Source organism: Callithrix jacchus, chromosome 11 (genome assembly GCF_049354715.1).
Source record: "Callithrix jacchus isolate 240 chromosome 11, calJac240_pri, whole genome shotgun sequence".
Taxonomy (NCBI): Eukaryota; Metazoa; Chordata; class Mammalia; order Primates; family Cebidae; genus Callithrix; species Callithrix jacchus.
The window spans coordinates 88,219,463-88,237,850 of record NC_133512.1 but is presented as its reverse complement, the minus strand read 5'-3'; the positions used below and the strand labels follow the sequence as shown (position 1 = coordinate 88,237,850).

Genomic DNA, 18,388 nt, shown 5'->3' with positions numbered 1-18,388 from the left:
CAGTGAGTATTGATTATATGTGCATCTGAGATCATTTGTTTTTAAGGTCCATCTTTCCTACTAGACCATAACTGCTGTGTACTCTGCCCTTAGCATAAGCTATGTTCATAATATATTCTCAATAAATGCTGCCTGAATGAATAAAAGGACTGATGTGAAAATAGGAAGTAGAATACACAAACATCAAACTCAGAGTTCAGCGCATGTTATTTTTCTTTCTTCTGAAAGAATAGCTATTACAACCTACTGTTTTGTTTGGGCTCAGAAAAAAATATATATATACACACACATATTACGCATACACATAGATATATGTATGTATATATACACACAGATCTATGGATAGATACACATGTGTATATCTATCTAGATATGTGTAGATATATATATATACTCTGCCATACATATATATATCTAATACACACACCATGTATAATTCTATTAAAATGTGTCCTAATGTTTATTAGCATCACAGACTTTAAATAAATAATACTAACAACCCATTAAAATTTGATTGTTCTTATAATTGCTTAGGAAATGGTATGCCTAAATTTTACTCATAATACTTAGTCAAATAGTTTATATAAAATATCTCTCAAACATACGTTGATATATATTAATTTAGTTAAAATAGATATATATTCAACATTATGAAGAAGGAAAACTGTTGGTTGAAACTACACATCCCAAAGTTTTAAGTGTGGTGAATTTGATACCATTCAGAAATTCTGTAGGTCTTTTGTCTATGGTTTACTGTCTTAGCATTAGGTACTGAAGTAAGTGCTCTAATTGAAAAAAAATTTAACTGCACGAACTGGTTCAGTAAGAATTCAATTTCATACAATTAGGCATTTCATTCCTGCTTTACAAATAGTATCTGGCACTGTATTGTTTCCCGGGGTGCCAGTGGGTGCCTTAGTTCTGTTTTCTAAACTGTTTGAACTTTCCACAAACTCATCTCTAAATCTGAAAGGTCCTTGGAGGTCACTTAAGTTCTTTTCTCTGGTTTACAAATGAAACATTCAAAGCCCTGAGAAGTTAAGTGGTTTGGCCAACATGGTACACTTGGACTGATGGTGCAGCAAAAAATATACCTGAAGCTGTCAATCACACAATGGCCCTTTATCTCTCTTTAAAGAAACTTCTCCAATAGGAAAGTTAGGAGGTACAAATATCTGATATTTATTTAACATCATATATGTCATAAAGAGCACTTCTTGAGACTTGGAAGAGTAGGAGCACCATTACTCACTCTGTGACAAACCTCTTTTCTATAGTTTGACCCTCAACTCAACTCAGAGGCAACAGGTGAGCCTATATGGAGTTCTCAGAGTTATTCACATATATTTCACTGCAACTGGCATTATGCTTTAGCATTGTATATCAAACAAATAACAATAAAGCAGTTTGGCTTGGGTGGTGACTGGATGTAATACGAATTACATAAGTGGAAAGTGTGACTGTTTTTCTTTAAGGACACAGGGCTGTTTTGGTTTTGGCTCAGAAGGAAAATATATATATATAAAATATATAATATGTATATTGTGCATAATATACACAATATATATGTGTATATTACATATATTATTGCATATGTATTGTATATATTATACTATATATGCAATATAGTATATGATTTCTTTTTCCATTTTTGAAATTTTATTCCAAAAAAAGGGGATGTGTGTGGAAGATTGAGATGTCCACAGAAAGTAACCCTCATTACAATAAAGTATTCAGTTGAACAGAAATGATGATGACTCAATTCAGTATGTAATGTCCTATTTTCCCACTGCACCAGTTATTGTATATATGGTATACTATTTATACAACAAATTATATATTGTATATATAATATACCATATATACAATATATAATACATACAATACATATTGTATATTATATACAATATATACACAATATATGTAGCACATACTATATATTATATATGTTTACACAGTATATATATAAACATATATACAATATATGTTTATATACATACTATATAAACATATACAACATATATTATTCATATATACTATATTGTTTACATATACTATATAAACATATACAACATATATTGTTTATATAAACTATATAATTATATTGTCTATAGATACTATATACTGTATAATATACTATATATTATATAGTATATATAGCACATATACAATATATAGTATATATACTACATATATTATGTATGTACAATATATATTGTTACATATATAACACACATATATGTGTATATGTAACATACATATATGTATATATAACATATATAACACACTATATATACAATGTATATACTATATATAGTATGTTATAGATATAACATATATATTTTATGTTATAGATGTAACATGTTATATATAACATACTATATATGTATTGTGTATATAGTGTGTTATACATGTTATATACACATATATGTATATAGTTACATAGCTATATATAGTAGGTATATATGTAGTTATATATAGTAGGTAGGTAAATAGAGTGTATTTTATATACACACACACACACACACACACACACACACACACACACTCTCTCTCTCTCTCCATGTATAGTTCTATCAAAATGTGACCAAAATGCTTATAAATATCCCAGTGGTTTGGATCTCCCTTTTTGACAATGTCTGCAATTTTTTTTTATAAATTGAATTTGTATAATAAAAACTGTTCAGTGTGAACAAATTAAGATCCTAAGTTTATGTCAGAGGATTTTTTTTTAAGTGCCCTAAAAGGTGGTATGGTTTGGATCTGTGTCTCTGCCCAAATCTCATGTTAAATTGTAATCCCCATTGTTGGAGCTGGGGCCTGGTGGGAGGTGACTGGATCACAGAGCTGGATTTCTCATGAATGGTTTAGCACCATCCTCTTGGTGCTATCCTCATAACACTGATTGAGTTCTCATGAGATAAGCTCATTCCAAAGTGTGTGGCTCCTCCTACCTCACTCCCACTTGCTCCTGCTTCATCACGTAACATGAATGCTCCCCATTTGCCTTCTGCCGTGATTTAATACTTCCTGAGGCCTCCTCAGAAGTAGATGCTGCTAAGCTTCCTGTATAGCCTGAGGAATTGTGAGCCAATCACATTTATTTTCTTTATAAATTACCCAGTTTCCAGCATTTTTTTATAGCAATGAAAGGATGGACTAACACAGCTGGGCATAGTGGGGTGGGCCTGTAATCTACCTACACAAGAGACTGAGGTGGGAGGATCACTGGAGCCCAGGAATTCTAGAAAACACACTCAAGCTTAGGTGACAGTGCAAGAATCTGTTTCCAAAAAAGTGTGGCTTTGTTTTAAAAAATATCTATTAGCTAGAACAAAGTAGCTATAAGTAGATGAATAAAATATTCTCCAGTCAAAACTATCTAAGGTTTATAACAAATACAGAATAATTTTATAATATCAACATACATATAGTTGCATGCAAATGATTGTAGGTAACCCAAATTATTGTCTCCTCTAAAATTACTTCATGCTTTACGAACTTTTTATACTACAACTTTTGAGTATATACTTTTTCAGAGATAGCATAAAAGAAAATACTTTCCTGGTGTGACCAAATAATCAAAAATTTCACATTTTTAGGCTCAGAAATAATAAAATTGCATTGAATCTACTTCCATACCAATTATTTTTCTCTCCTCCCTTAAATTCAGTACTCCACCCCTACTGTTCTTATTTTAGTCCAGACTCATCACATCATAGCTGGAGAGTTTCCTAGCTCATATCCCTGCTTCTCCTGCCACCTACCCCATGCCACTACCAGCAGCAGGGTCCTCCACTACCCTTTCACCAGCCTCTTCCTGAAGCCATCTTGGTACTTGTCAAGTATTAACTTATTTCTCTTAATACTCCCTCACATGTGGCCTCCTCTGACCTTTTGCCCCTCAACCCTTTCTAGTTCACATCTTAGTACTTGTCCATAATCTGTCCTCCTGCCTGGCATCCTGGAACACCCTCTCCACATCCTCATGCCCTTAACCTTTCTAAAATCTACAAGCTTTATGACCCCTTATGAACCACCTTAATTATCACTTTCCTTGTGAAACTATCTATATTCTTTTGTTCATTTCTATGGTATATACTTCCAATAAAATACAAAGATGGAGGCATGATTTCTTGTGCTCAAGGAACTATAAATAATAATAACCACCACAACACAGCATATTGTACTTACTATGTGCCAGGGAGGAGTACTAAGTATTAACTCATTTAATCCTTACAAAAACACAATGCATTCATTACTACCATTATACTCATTTTAACTGAGGCACAGAAAAATAACTTGCCTAAGATTACACAGACTCAAATTCAGATATTGACATAACCACAATCTCTTGTTAAAGAGATCAAGCATTTAGTGATTCAGCACAAAACAATGTATATTGAACTCTTACCAAGCAAGCTACTGTATTATGCACTCTATAAGAGAGAGAAAAATTAATAAGAAAAAAAACCCTATGTTTTATCTAGCATTTCTATTACATTCTTTTATCTGGTCTGCTTTAATCATTGATGATTTTGTGTTTAAACTTTGCTTTCTTAACTAGGATACCTGCAAAGTATTTACAATGCTAAGTGGAAATTAAACAAATACATGGATTACTCTAATATAAGATATATTAGAAGTACTGGGTTTATAAACAAGGTTCTAAATCCCATGTGGTACTGGAATGTAGGAGTGGAATGTTGGAATTAGTAAAAAAAACCCAAATCTGCAAATTTTACATGTTGCTTTGAAAAGTCTACTTTGTGAATAATATAACAGAGGGATGCAAGAGAGAAGATGAGAAAGTCACTGCAGGGAGAGTAGAAAAAAAGGAAGGATCACAAATGTGGGGGAGTAGCAACAACAGGGATTGGGAGCTGGCCCTTCATAATTAACCACATCACACTCCCTAACTAGCCTACACCTTGACCCATGACTATATTTAATCACCTGTATTTAATTTATCATTTTGGCTAAATCCTTTCTTCCTTTCATCTCTGACTTATGACAATGAGTGTAATTTTGAACTTTTCATTTGAAGCTCATAGGTTGAATTGGGACCTCACTGTGACAGTTCAAGGAAAAGTGTTATCTATACCATTTATGTAATCACAGAAGCTATCATACTTATAATGTTAAGCATAGAGAAATTTAATAATTAATTATTAAGTTGTTAATTATTATAAAATGAGTGAGAAGTGCTCCACTGCTGAATCATCATTCAGATCTACAAATACATGTTTTGGTCCCATTTGATATCTCCCAGGGCAAAAGATGCCCCAACTTTGTGGTGGGAGTCATGTGTGGACATAGATTCTCTTCAGATCATAAAGGCTCATTGCAAGAATAGGCCTAGACATTTCCTCAGAACAGTGTGTCACCTTTCAAACTTGTAACTGAAGCTTTAGAAATACATTAAAAAAATTTTTTTCCTGTTTTTTAATGAATTAAATCTTTAACACATTTCAAGGTTAATAAATCATTTTAGATATTGTTGTTCAAAGTGACTAAGCCAATGGGGCTCTGGTGATAAGCCCCATTGTCTCTTCTTCATGACCTCACAGCTCACAGGTAACACAGAGCAAATTAAAGGAGCTCCACCTTGAAATTTACACAATAGTCTTCCAAGGGAAGGAAGAGAAGAACATTAATAAAATAAGGGAGGGAAGAACATTAATAAAATAAATGCTCTTTACATTCGTAAAATAAATATTCTTAAAATAAATAAAGAAGGAAAGAACATTAATAAAATAAAATAAAAACACCTGCAAGGACCTGCCAAAACTGATATGTTGTGATTCCACAGCTGATGTCTCAGGATCACTATGAGAAAGTGAGGGAAAATTTCTTGTTTAAAGTTCCTGTTTCACGTGTCTGAAAACAAATGTCCCATTGATACAGAGATCTCTAATGTCTCAGTGTCCAAGATCTTCATAACTATGCCCTTGCAAGGTCTGGCAGTTGGAAAGAAGAAAAAAATAGAAAAGCAAACAAACATAATTCTTTCTGGATTTTTAATTTTTTATTCCTTCTTTTTTTTTTTTTCTTTTTAAAGTTTAAACTTTAGGAAAGGACAATATTACTTAATTTGAACTGTCAAAAAAAAGTTAGGGAAATAAAAGCATCTCTTGGGTTAGACAGGAAAAATATATGAGGAGTTTGCCCTCTTTTGCTTTATCTTGGGCATTCACATAATGTTCAAAACTTGTCACAAAGAAGAAATAGCATATCCTATTTACAGACATCTTTGTGATACTGAGAGACAGCCCTGGAAACCAGCAGCATAAACACATATACAAGAAGCATCTATATCAGGATCGTCCAGCACTTTTGAAGGAATCTCTGAACACATTTTTTTGTTTGGTTTATACAATGCTAGAAACCATTGAAGAGTGAAAATGAGAAAAAAAAAGAAGACAACCTTGGAAGACTCACTCTGGCAGAAAGGCAAGATAAAGAATGTTCATATCTCTGGCCTACTCCGTTTTCTTCCATGTCTTGCATATGTGTGAGCATGCAATAAAATACAACCTCTCTACTACATAGTCGGTAAACTAAAAGATTCTCAGTGAAACCAAAATTAATTTTTAGACCTTGGCTTATTCTAATGGGCAGATTTGTGTGAACAAGAACAACAAAAAACAAAAAATGTACTATTTTTCATTAAAAATGGGACCAGAAGACTTAGGTTGAACTGAGTAACAACACTTCTCGGTCAGCCAGTTCTATTTCACTTTTCAACATTTTTATTTTGCCTAATGCTATCACCTCGGGATACTTGTATTTCCAGTGTTTCTTTATCTTTTGATCATCTGACAATCCCTTTTTTTTTTCCTGAGGAAACAACACTGTTTTCAAAACTCCAACCAGGATAAAGCTTCTGGCAACATGACAAAGAGTAGACAAATAAATTAAAAGCACCAGTTGAGCAGTTGCAATATTTAGTGCCTCATTAGTTGAAAGGAGAAAATGTCCCACAAATGTAATCTATTAGGAAATACAAGCTCTTTTCTCAGTCTAGATTTATAGTCAGTCAACCTGGAGATGCTCCTGGTATTTTAATTTTGTGTAAAAAGTAGAGTAGTGTTAAAAAGAACTATGGTAGTGGAATGGATTCAGTGCCCATTAGTACAAAGGGAAAAAAATGATCATTAAGAGAGAATATATTCAGAAAGACTAGAGAAAATACCAGCAAAAATACAGTAAATGCCTTCAAGATTTGGTTCCAGTGAAGACATTTCTTGGTTTCCATTTAGATCATTTTAAACTGGAATTGTTGCTATTTCTTCATATACAAAAAGTACTCTTACACAATAACACATTCTAATTAGTAGAATGATACTAAGCCAGTGAGGCTAGAGATTCTTTGTGACCCAAATTGAAAAGTGACATTTAAAAAAAAAAAAAGCTACAGACTAATCTGACATGGTTCATCCCATCCAAAGAACAAAATATAATCATTACACTTTCTGTTTTCAATTCAACTACCTCGTGATTCCAAGTGTTTGTTATTTCAGGAGTATCTTTCATGTCTTGCAAAGCATTTCTAAACCTGGTGGTTGCTAAATTGGAGGTCAGACCACTGAAGCAGGAACAAAAAGAGCTGTTAAAAACAAAAGCCCAAGGCTCCCACTGTAGATTGGGTCTTCTGAAAAACACCATCAAAGCCATGAACATTTCAATAACCAGAATTTGAAAATTCCAAACTTTTAGAGACATTTTTTCTGCCTATGAGAAAACTGCACTGGAGAAAAAAGACAGTAATGTGTAATAAATCGATTTTGCAGAGTTATGTAAATTTCTGGAGCACAAGTGTCAGATAATGGTTAAAAATGTAATTTAGTTGCTTTTTTTCTGAATAAGTCCTTTTGCTCACCTGTGGTATCACTCCAAAGGCTTTCCTCCACTGTTGCAAAGTTATTGAATCCCAAGACACACCATCAATCTGGATTTCTCCTTCAGTGTTCAGTAGTCTCAAAAAAGCTGATAACAAAGTACTCTTCCCTGATCCAGTTCTTCCCAAGAGGCCCACCTATAAGATAAAAGTGATGGGAGTACTCCTGTGACATACAGATACCATGCAATAAACAAAATTCAGTATTGTACTTCAATAAAAACTACTGGAATATTTTCTCCTGTCACCAGTGGAAGATTTTCACATTTTCATTCAAACCTTTTTTGTACACTGAATCCTGACCAATGTTGATATATGGAGAACAACAACCTTGGAACAGAATAGAGAAACTAGCCATAAGGAATTGAACCCCTGATGTGGCTTCCTTTATCACTGACCTTTACTAATGATAAAAAGATTGAAAATGCCCATTTTGCATAAAGGAAAAACAAAGAGTGTTTTCATGCACATTATCTCTAAACATGGCTTAAGCTGGAAGCAGAGATCTGCAATTTGATCTAGTTCCCAAAGTGGACACAACTTAAAAATTACTTAATCTGAAATAGATCTAATATTTAGATATTGACCCTAATAAATTAATTAGGTCAAGTTCAAGCCTGGCAATAAACAATATGTTCAGGCAGCAGTATATTCACACAGAAGGCAGGTTGGGCAAAGGCCTTGCCACTCCTCAGTGAATGAGCACTTTGGACTGCTGTCAAATCACATTCTGACATTCAATCAGATTGGTGAGAAGGGAATTTCAGGAAGCAAAAAGTCTATCAAGGAAAACAAATAAAACTATTCGTGTTGCCTGAAGACCATAAGGACATAGCGTGGATGTGCGCCATGCACTGCATGAGGAGATCAAGTGCTAGTGGTGACCCACAGAGAGCCCCAACTCTGTTCTGATGTCAGCTCAGATGCCAGAACTTGAGGAAGGTGCTTTGAGCGAGGTGGAACACTCTTGTGATCATTAACTGACCACTGAATGAACTGACTGACATTAGGAACACTGAATAAATGTTTGTTTCCTTCCCCTTACATCATTTCTTTTCTTTCTTTTTTTTTTTTTTTTTTTTTTTGGCCTTTCTATAGTATAACTGAGCAACGGTCTTTTACTAGGATGCTTTTCAATCTGTAGTGAAGGACAGTTTTGTCTTCTTTTTAAATTTCTAATTCACTACATATCAATCCTTTAAAATATATAAAAATGAATTTCTAAATATTCACTCTCAATTTCTATACTATGTCATCATAGACAAGTAAGTTTCTAAACCAGAACCAGTGAATGGATCACAGTAAATGTTTTAAAGTACATAACAACCCTTAATAAGAATTACTTATTGAACACTATTTGCAACCTGGTAATAAACTAGGTCTTTGGGATAAGCTAATAAGCAATAATGACACAGTTGACCTCCTTTTCATCATAAGAACTCTACAATGAGACTTTCACAAATGTTTGTTTTTTGACAACTGAGAAAACTAGATCAATCAAATGTTATGTATAATACTCTGTTGAGTTTCTTCATACTATTCATCACAATCAGTACTTATTTTATTTTTTCTTGAGTATTGCTTGTGTTTGTACCAAAAACGTAAGTTTAACAAGGACAGGGGACTCTATCTTGTTTTGCATTTAATTCTTAGCACCTGGCTTACCCAAAGTGCCCCATAAATATTTATTTGAATTGACTAAGGGACAGCCAGATGGAAAAATGGATGGATTTACGAGCAGATGAATGAACTCATATAATTTAACTGATCTAACAAATAATGGATTTAATCAATTTTGATCAATCGCCAGAACCACTCCTAATTTTAAAATATTATGGAATTTAAAATTACATTTTCATTTATGAATCAGCTAATGCTGCACAAACACATTTATTATGGGTCACAAATTTTCAAACACAATAGTAAAATTTTGTATAAGCAACCTGAATATGTCCAGTGCAGGTGAGGTGCAGGGGAAGGTGATTTGCTATAATGTCATGTTGAAAATTTTGGTAAGAAGTGCTTGAGATCTAAATCCTTGTTATCATTAGTTAGGTTTCCAGTGAGGATTAGATAAATGGCAATGTTTCCTTCTCCTCAGAAGCAAATACTGAAATTTTTAGAGAACTTACATTTTAGGTTGGAATAAGACTGGATGAAGAAGCAATTTGTAAATCTTTGGTTTAGCTTTAAAGGTTTTAGCTATTACTGTGGTTTCCTTGTGTCATTAAACTGCTGGTAATGCATGATGTCTGACATATTTTTCAAAAGCAAGGAATCATTGGTTTGTACCCAACAATGTCTTCTTGTTTATATAATTGACACATAATAATTAGTTTCCGGGACTTGTTTTTCCAAGCTTCTCAGTGATCTGTTGAAGAAGGCCAGAGAACTTCCCACAAATAAGCTTTTAAGATAGTGTTTTCTAGTAACTTCAGTGTACCTCCTCCCTGAGAATGTCGGATCAAGATAAATCAAAATAATATGTAGAAAGTTAAACAGTGTTGAATTTGGTGCTAGTTGTAATTGCATTGTACCATGAACAGAACGGTCTCAGTACATTCCTTTCAGGGTATCTTACTTGTCATTTTAATACTACAACAGATGGAAAATTCTTGTAATTATTTTTCATTACCTTGTGGTCTCCAGAAATCAAGATGACAAGTCAACTGAAATTTAGATCCACAAGGTGATTATAATTGAATCTTTTATGTGTTCATATATCTCTATTAATTATTAATAAAATATAGTATTGAGAATATGCTGCTCATATGCTCACTGAATGATTCAACTACTTTACACCAATTTTTTTCAAGATAGAAAATGGGATACGTGTTTAACAAAGCAAACAGGTATTTAGGTGTTCATGCTGATATGATCTGAACCCTTGATAGTCTTATGAATTATTTCTGTATTTTGAAGAGACTATAAGTGGAGAAAGCAGCTAAGTTCATCCAAAAGTATAGATCTTGAGGTACTATTAAAGATCTATTTAATCAGAGGACTGTCCAATACTGTGATATATACAATACACCATCTGAAAAATTTTGATAAGTCCAGATTTATCATGAACTATCTGACTCCAAATTAAGATCCCAGTTGGCATGTTGAGAGGAAGAAGAAAAGACAAAAAAAGGATGAGACACTCTAATTGGAGATGGTAATCTGGCTATTACAATTTAGATAAAAAGCTTTTAAGAAAAACTATTTGAGATTAAAAAGAAAAATAGATTTTAAAAATAACAGTTGTAAAACAGCTGCTACATTTTGCATGCATTAACAATAAAAACTTGTAAAGTATAGGTTCTTCAAATTAAAAGCCTCAGTTAAGAGCAAAGAAAGCAATAGCCCATCTTTTCCATAAGGTAACTGCTATGGACAAAGTGTTTTCACATGAAGATTGAATAATATTTCTGCACAGAATATTTACTCTTTTCATCTATTCACCATAATCAACAACACAGAAATCAATTAAAAGTTAAATGAGATGCCCACTTAAGTCCTAAGTTTCAACTGCTTTTTATCACCCCCAAGAAGAGTAGCTCAAAGCTGAGCTGGCAGTGTTTTTGGATATCCCAAAATATTACTAGTATCCTAAATTTGAGTAAACTTCTTAATTCAGCACATAAGGAATATGTTTGGAGCATCTTGTGATACTTTGCAAGATGTTGTTATAAATTCTAAAGGCAAGGCAGTAGAAATTACGTTCTTCAGAGACTGCTCAGCATAACTTTTTTCTTTTGAGACAGAGTTTTGCTCTTATCAACCAGGCTGCAGTGCAGTGGTATGAGCTCAGCTCATTGCAACCTCCGCCTCCCAGGTTCAAGGAATTCTCATGCTTCAGCCTCCCTAGTAGCTGGGATTACAGATGCCCACCACCATGCCCAGCTAATTTTTAGCAGAGACAGGGTTTCCCCATATTAGCCAGGCTGGTCTCGAACCCCTGACCTCAAGTGATCTGCCCACCTTGGCCTCCCAGAGTGCTGGGATTACAGTGTGAGCCAAATAACATTTTAAGAATCAATTCCTAGGAAGCATATGACCTAGAAGTAGATAGAAGCTATGCTTTCATTTACTTAAAATATATTAAGATAGGTAACATGCTAAACAAAGGGATAAAAAATAAAAAACAGGACTTTCAGATTGTCGTCTGGTTTGCAGAAATCCTATAAGTGGTCATTTCATCCTAACAACAAGTAAAAAGCAGAGCATACTGAAAAATCAACTACTTCTCTTAGATCTGTCAGAGAAGTGAGATCACAGGGCAAACCATTGCCTCCCAAAATGGGAGACAGAGAAGTAGGTACTCAGATGTTTCTGCTTATTGGTTTCTGTTCTTTAAGTTGTGACAGAGAATCACAACTTAAAGAACAGAAACCAATAAGCAGAAAACTCTGAGGGAACCAGTGCTAGGGTATGAAAACCTAAATTGTAAGTGAAAAATTGCTAGAGATTCAGTGTGAACAAGTATGAGAACAAGAAAATTCCAAGTGGGCCCAGTCAGTAGGGGATTTCTATAGTTTTATTAATTTTGCGGGTAAGATCCTTACCTGGTTCTCACAGTGAAAATCAGAGGAAAAAACCCTTATGCTTCCAGCAGAAGGAGGGGATAAGTAACCATTTTGAAACATGCCAGAGCATTCTATTCTTTTTCTTTTTTTTTTTTTGAGATGGAGTCTTGCTCTGTCACCCAGTCTGGAGTGCAAGGCATGATTTTGGCTCGCTGCAACCTCCACTTCCTGAGTCCAAGCAATTCTCCTGCCTCAGCCTCCCAAGTAGGTGGGATTATAGATGTGTGTCACCACACCTGGCTGACTTTTGCATTTTTAGTAGGGACAGAGTTTCACCATGTTGGCAAGGCTGGTCTTGAACTCCTGACCTCAGGTGATCCACCTCCTTGGCCTCCCAAAGTGCTGAGATTATAGACGTGAGCCACCACATCCAGGTCCAAAGCTTTCTAGTCTTATAACAAGGCCTGCCCTCGAAAGAGACTATTTTACCATATGTAACCTATCAGGGTTTTTTTCAGAGCCTACCTGACCTAGGGAAAGAGAAATACTCAACTCCCACCCACACTAGTCACTATGTCCCACCAAAAGGGGTAAAAAAAACACTTCACAAGTGTTTCTAAGCTGCAGGGACACAGGCTCACTGAAAGACTAAACCTAATCAAAGGACTACAGAATACTTCCCTCACCCTTTGCTACACATAACACTACATCACTAAAGGCTTATTTACTACAGCTCCTTTTACCCAGTACATCATGTCCACCTTTCAATAAAAAATTGCAAGGCATTAAAACACAAACACAGTTTAAAAACACACAGCAAGCACCAGAACCACAGTCAGATATGACACGGATGTTGGAACTAACAGATTGAGAATTTAAAACAACTATGATTAATATTCTAAAGGCTGGGCATGGTGGCTCATGCCTGTAATTCCAGCACTTTGGGAGGCTGAGGTGGGTGGATCACTTGAGATTAGGAGTTTGAGACCAGCCTGGCAAATATGATGAAACCCCATATCTACTAAATATGCAAAAATTAGCCAGGCATGGTGGCAGGCACCTGTAATTCCAGCTACTCTCGAGACTGAGGAAGAAGACTTGCTTGAATCCAGGAGGTGAGGGTTGCAGTGAGCCAAGATCATATCACTGCACTCCAGCCTGGGCAATGAGACTCCATCTCAAAAAAAAAAAAAAAAAATTCTAAAGATTTTCATGATAAAAATAGGCAACATGCAAGAACAGATGGAAAGCAGAGAAATGGAAATTCAAAGACAGAATCAAAAGGAATTCTATAGGTCAGAAATACTGTTATAATAATGTAGAATTCCTTTGATGGACTCATTGGTAGACTGAAGACCACTGAGGAAAGAATCTCTGAGCTTGAGGATATGTCAATAGAAACTTCCAACACTGAAATGCAAAGGCAAAAAATAAATAAATAATAAATAACCCAGAGAAAACGGAAAATCCAGAACAGCGGGACAACTACAAAAAGTGTAACATACATGTTACGGGAATACCAGAAGGAGAATAAAGGGGGAAAAGGGAACAGAAGAAATATTTGAAGCAATAATTACTAAGAATTTTTCTAAATTAGTGTCAGATACCATACCACATACCCAAGAAACTCAGAGAAAACCAAGCAGAATAATGCCAAAAAAACTTACACATAGGCATATCATATTCAAACCAGAAAAATCACAGGTAAAGACAAAATCTTGATAGAAGCCAGAGGAAAAAACATCTTACTATAGAAGAGCCAAGGTAAGAATTACATCTAAGTTCTCAGAAAGAATGCAAGCAAGAAGACAGTGAATGAAATATTTAAGAGTTTGAGAGGAAAAAAATCACCAATCTGGATTTCTGTGCCCTGTGGAACTATTCTTCAAAAGTCAAGGAGAAATAAAGTATCTATCAGACAAACAAAAATTGAGGAAAATTGTTGTCAGTAGGTCTGGCTGGTAAGAAATGTTAAAAGAAGTTGAAGAGAGAAAAAGAAAATTATACAGGTCAGAAACTTGGATTTACATAAAGAAAGAAAGTATATTAGAGAATGAATAAATGGAAGTATTTCATTTTATAATAAAATTAGAACTTCTATTTTCTTACTCTTAATTGATTTAACAGAAAACAGTCTGTTCAAAATAATTTCATCAATATATTCAATCATATATATGTTAATGTATATATTTAGGTATATACATATATGTAAGTGAACTAAATTATAGCTACAATACAAGAGACTGGAAGGTAGAACTGGGAGCATTTTATTATTATAATGTACTTGCACTACACATGAAATCATTTAGTATTATTTGAAAATGGAATTACATTAGTTGTAAATGTATATTGCAAACTCTAGGGGCAACCACTAAAAATTAAAGAACTACTATGCTAAGGAAAGAAAGAAAGTAGAAACATAAAATGCTCAATTAAAACCACAATGGAAAGAAAAAGAGTAGACAATAAAAATATGAACAAAGAACAAGTAATTTAACAGAAAACAGGAATGAATATGGTAGATGTTTATCTAACTATATCAATAATCATTTAAAATATCAATAGTCCAAATACACCAATTAAAAGACAAAGATTGTCAGAGTGGATCAAAAAACAAGTCTGAACTATTTGTGGCCTATAAGAAACTCACTTTAAAACCACATATAGACTAAAAGTAAGAGGATGTGTTAGGCCATTTTAACACTAATCAAAAGAAAACTGGAGAGGCTATATTACTTTCAGAGAGAACAGACATGTAAAAGCATTTGGGAAGAGATTGCAGAGGATTGGTAAAATTAGAAATTTTAACTAATTTCTAACTTCCATAGGTAAAATCAGAAAATCATTAGCTTAAAACCATAAGCAGACAAAGCTGTCACAAGAAAACCTACACGCCAATATTTTTCATGAACACCAATGCAAAAATTCTTAAAAAGTATTAACAAATTGAATTCAACATGTATACAAATAATTATATACCACCACAACCAAACTGAATTAATCCCAGGTATGGTATACAAGGTTGATTCAGCATTTTAAAATCAACTAATGTAATTCACATCAACAGGCTAAAGAAGAAAAATGAAGTGTTCAAATCAATAGATGTAGAAAAGTATTTCACATAATTTAACACCCATTCCTGATTCTTTAAAAAAAAAAAAAAACAGCCAACTAGGAATAGACTTCCTCAACTTAAAAAAATAAAAAACAAAAAAAAACTTCTACAAAAACCTTACAGCTAAAATCATACTTAATGATAAGAAACTTGAAATTAACCCTCTAAGATCAAGAAAAAGACAAAGATATCTCCTCTCACCACTACTTTCAACATCATACTGAAAGTCCTAGCTAATGAAATAAGAAAAGGAGATAAAAGGTATACAGATTGGGAAGGAAGAAATAAAATTAAGTTCGGATGATGATCATCTATGTAGAGGATTCAAAATAATTGACAAAAAATTCTTGAAACTATCAATAATAAGTGATTATAGCAAAGTTGAAAGATATAAGGCTAATATGCAAAATCAATCACTTTCCTATATAACAGCAATGAAAAAGTGGAATTTTGAATAAAAATCACAATACCATTTACACTGGCATTCCTTGAAAATGAAATACTTGAACAAAATATGTAAAAAGCCTATATGAGGAAAACTAAACTCTGACAAAAAAAATCAACAAATCAAATAAATGGAAAAATATTTGTTGATGATGGATAGGAAGATTCAACATTGTCAAGATGTCAGTCCTTTCTAACTCATCTATAGATTCAAGCCAATCACAAAATCCCAGCCAGTTATTTAACGTATATTGGCAAACTGATTCTTAAGTATATAAAGAAAGGCAAAAGACCCAGAATAGCCGACACGGTATCAAAAGAATAAAAAAGTCAGCTAACTGACACTACTCAGCTGGGCGTGGTGGCTCACGCCTGTAATCCAAGCACTTTGGAGGCCAACGCAGGAGGATCACCTGAGGTCGGGAGTTCAAGACCAGCTGACCAACATGGTGAAACCCCGTCCTTAAAAAAAAAAAACAAAAAACTGACACTACTCAAGTTTCATGAGTTTAGCTTATAGCTGAATTAAAAGATTGAGGGAGCACAACACAAATACCTTCAGTTTCCCAACTCTGTGCTCAAAGGTTTTCTTTAACTTCACTTACCTCCTTTCCCCCTATCTTGGAGAAGATACATTTCTCCTCAGTGCAGAGGCAAATACCTCCATATTGCATTTGATATGACCATCCCCCAAAGACCAGTGCTCTTGCTTTCTACTTCCTACCACCACCAATGGTGTTCTACATAGCTTCTTATTTCAGTATCCACCCATTCCTTAACCTTTTGCAACTGGCCTTTTACTGTCAGTCCTCTATACCTGATGGCTTTCTTTTTCATTTTTCTTCTTTTTTTTTTTGAGATAGTGTCTCATTCTGTCATCCAGGCTAGAGTGGTGCCATCACAGCTCACTGCAGCCTTCATCTCCTGGGCTCAAGTGGTCCTTCTGCCTCGTCTCCCAAGTAGCTGGGACTACAGGCACACATCACCATACTCACCTAATTTTTGTGGAGACAGCATTTTGCCATGTTACCCAGGCTTGTTTAGAACTCCTGGGCTCAAGTGATCCTCCCACCGTGTTCTCTCATAGTGCTTGATTACAAGTGTGAGCCACCACACCCAGCCCTAATAGCCTTCTTAAACAAGGGCTTTCATGGTTGGGCAGGAATGCATCAGCATCATCTGGAAGTTGTGCTGAAAGTCAGACCCCTATTCACTTTGTTGGGGCCCAAGAATGTACATTTCTGATAAATTCTTAAGTGATACAGATGATGCTGGCCTAGGGACCACACTGTGAGAAGCCCTGCTCTTGAAGATGACCAAAGACTACACACAAAAAAAACCAAATTGTTTTCCCTATATTACTCACAATACACATCGTAACAACAATAATGTGGGGTTTCGACACCAAGCAATGCTGACAACTGTCTGGAGTTAGCATAGACTTCACAGGATAAGGGCTCATTCCCATAAGACTGCCTTCCAACATACTACAAATGCCAATGGCAAGCCCAGACTGTCACCTGTGCTTCTGACTGTGTATCTGTAAATCCATGAACTCTTCAGATTTGATAATTTGCTAGAATGGCTGACAGAACTCAGGGAAACAGTTTACTTACTAGATTACTAGTTTATCATAAATGGATACCACTCAAGAACAGCTAGTTGGGAGAGATACGTAGCAAAAGGCATGTGAGAAGGGGCACAGAGCTTCTGTGCTCTCTCTGACATACCACCTTCTGAGCACCTCGATGTGTTCACCAGCCTGGAGGCGCTCCAAAAAACTTCCAGTTAAGACTTATAGAGTGACTTAATTACATAGGTATGGTTGATTAAATCACTGGCCATTGTTGATTGTACACAATTTTCAGCCCCTCAATGGTCCCTGGAAGTCAAGAGGTGAAGCTGAAAATTTCAACCTGACCCCCTGGCAACCAGTCCTTCCCCATTCCTGTCCTTAGGGACTTTCCAAAGGCCACCTCATAAATACAAACTGGGGTGTAGTTGAAAGGGACTTGTTATGAATAACAAAGGATGTTATCTGCTTTTATTGCTCTAGATTTATTTCAGGAACTAGGGGGAAAAAAAACAGAACAAAAGATACTCCTGTCGCTCTTATCACTTAGGAAATTCCAAGGGTTTTAGAAGCTCTGTACCAGAAATCAAATAGCACCTAATAGCAAAATCCACCTGGATTATCTGAGTTTTCAACTGTATTGCTTTAGCTTCCAAATTCCAAAATTGGAGGCCAGGCACAGTGGCTCATGCCTGTAATCCTAGCACTTTGGGAGGCTGAGATGGGAGGATCACTTAAGGCCAGGAGTTTAAGACCAGCCTGGGCAACAAAGTAGTTTGAGACCAGCCTGGGCAACATAGTGATACTCTGTCTCTATATTTATATTTACGTAAAAAAAAAAAAGG

At 34.9% G+C, this 18,388-nt stretch overlaps 1 protein-coding gene across 2 annotated transcripts in view; it reads right to left on the bottom strand.

Moving 5' to 3' along the window:
• Window positions 1-18,388, bottom strand: part of CFTR (CF transmembrane conductance regulator) — a 181,379-nt gene that overhangs the window by 16,905 nt on the left and 146,086 nt on the right. For both annotated transcript variants that reach the window (XM_017975483.5, XM_054237473.2), the window contains one exon: window positions 7,883-8,038. In XM_017975483.5, coding sequence (XP_017830972.2) covers window positions 7,883-8,038 — 156 coding nt within the window. The remainder of the gene's footprint in view (window positions 1-7,882; window positions 8,039-18,388) is intronic.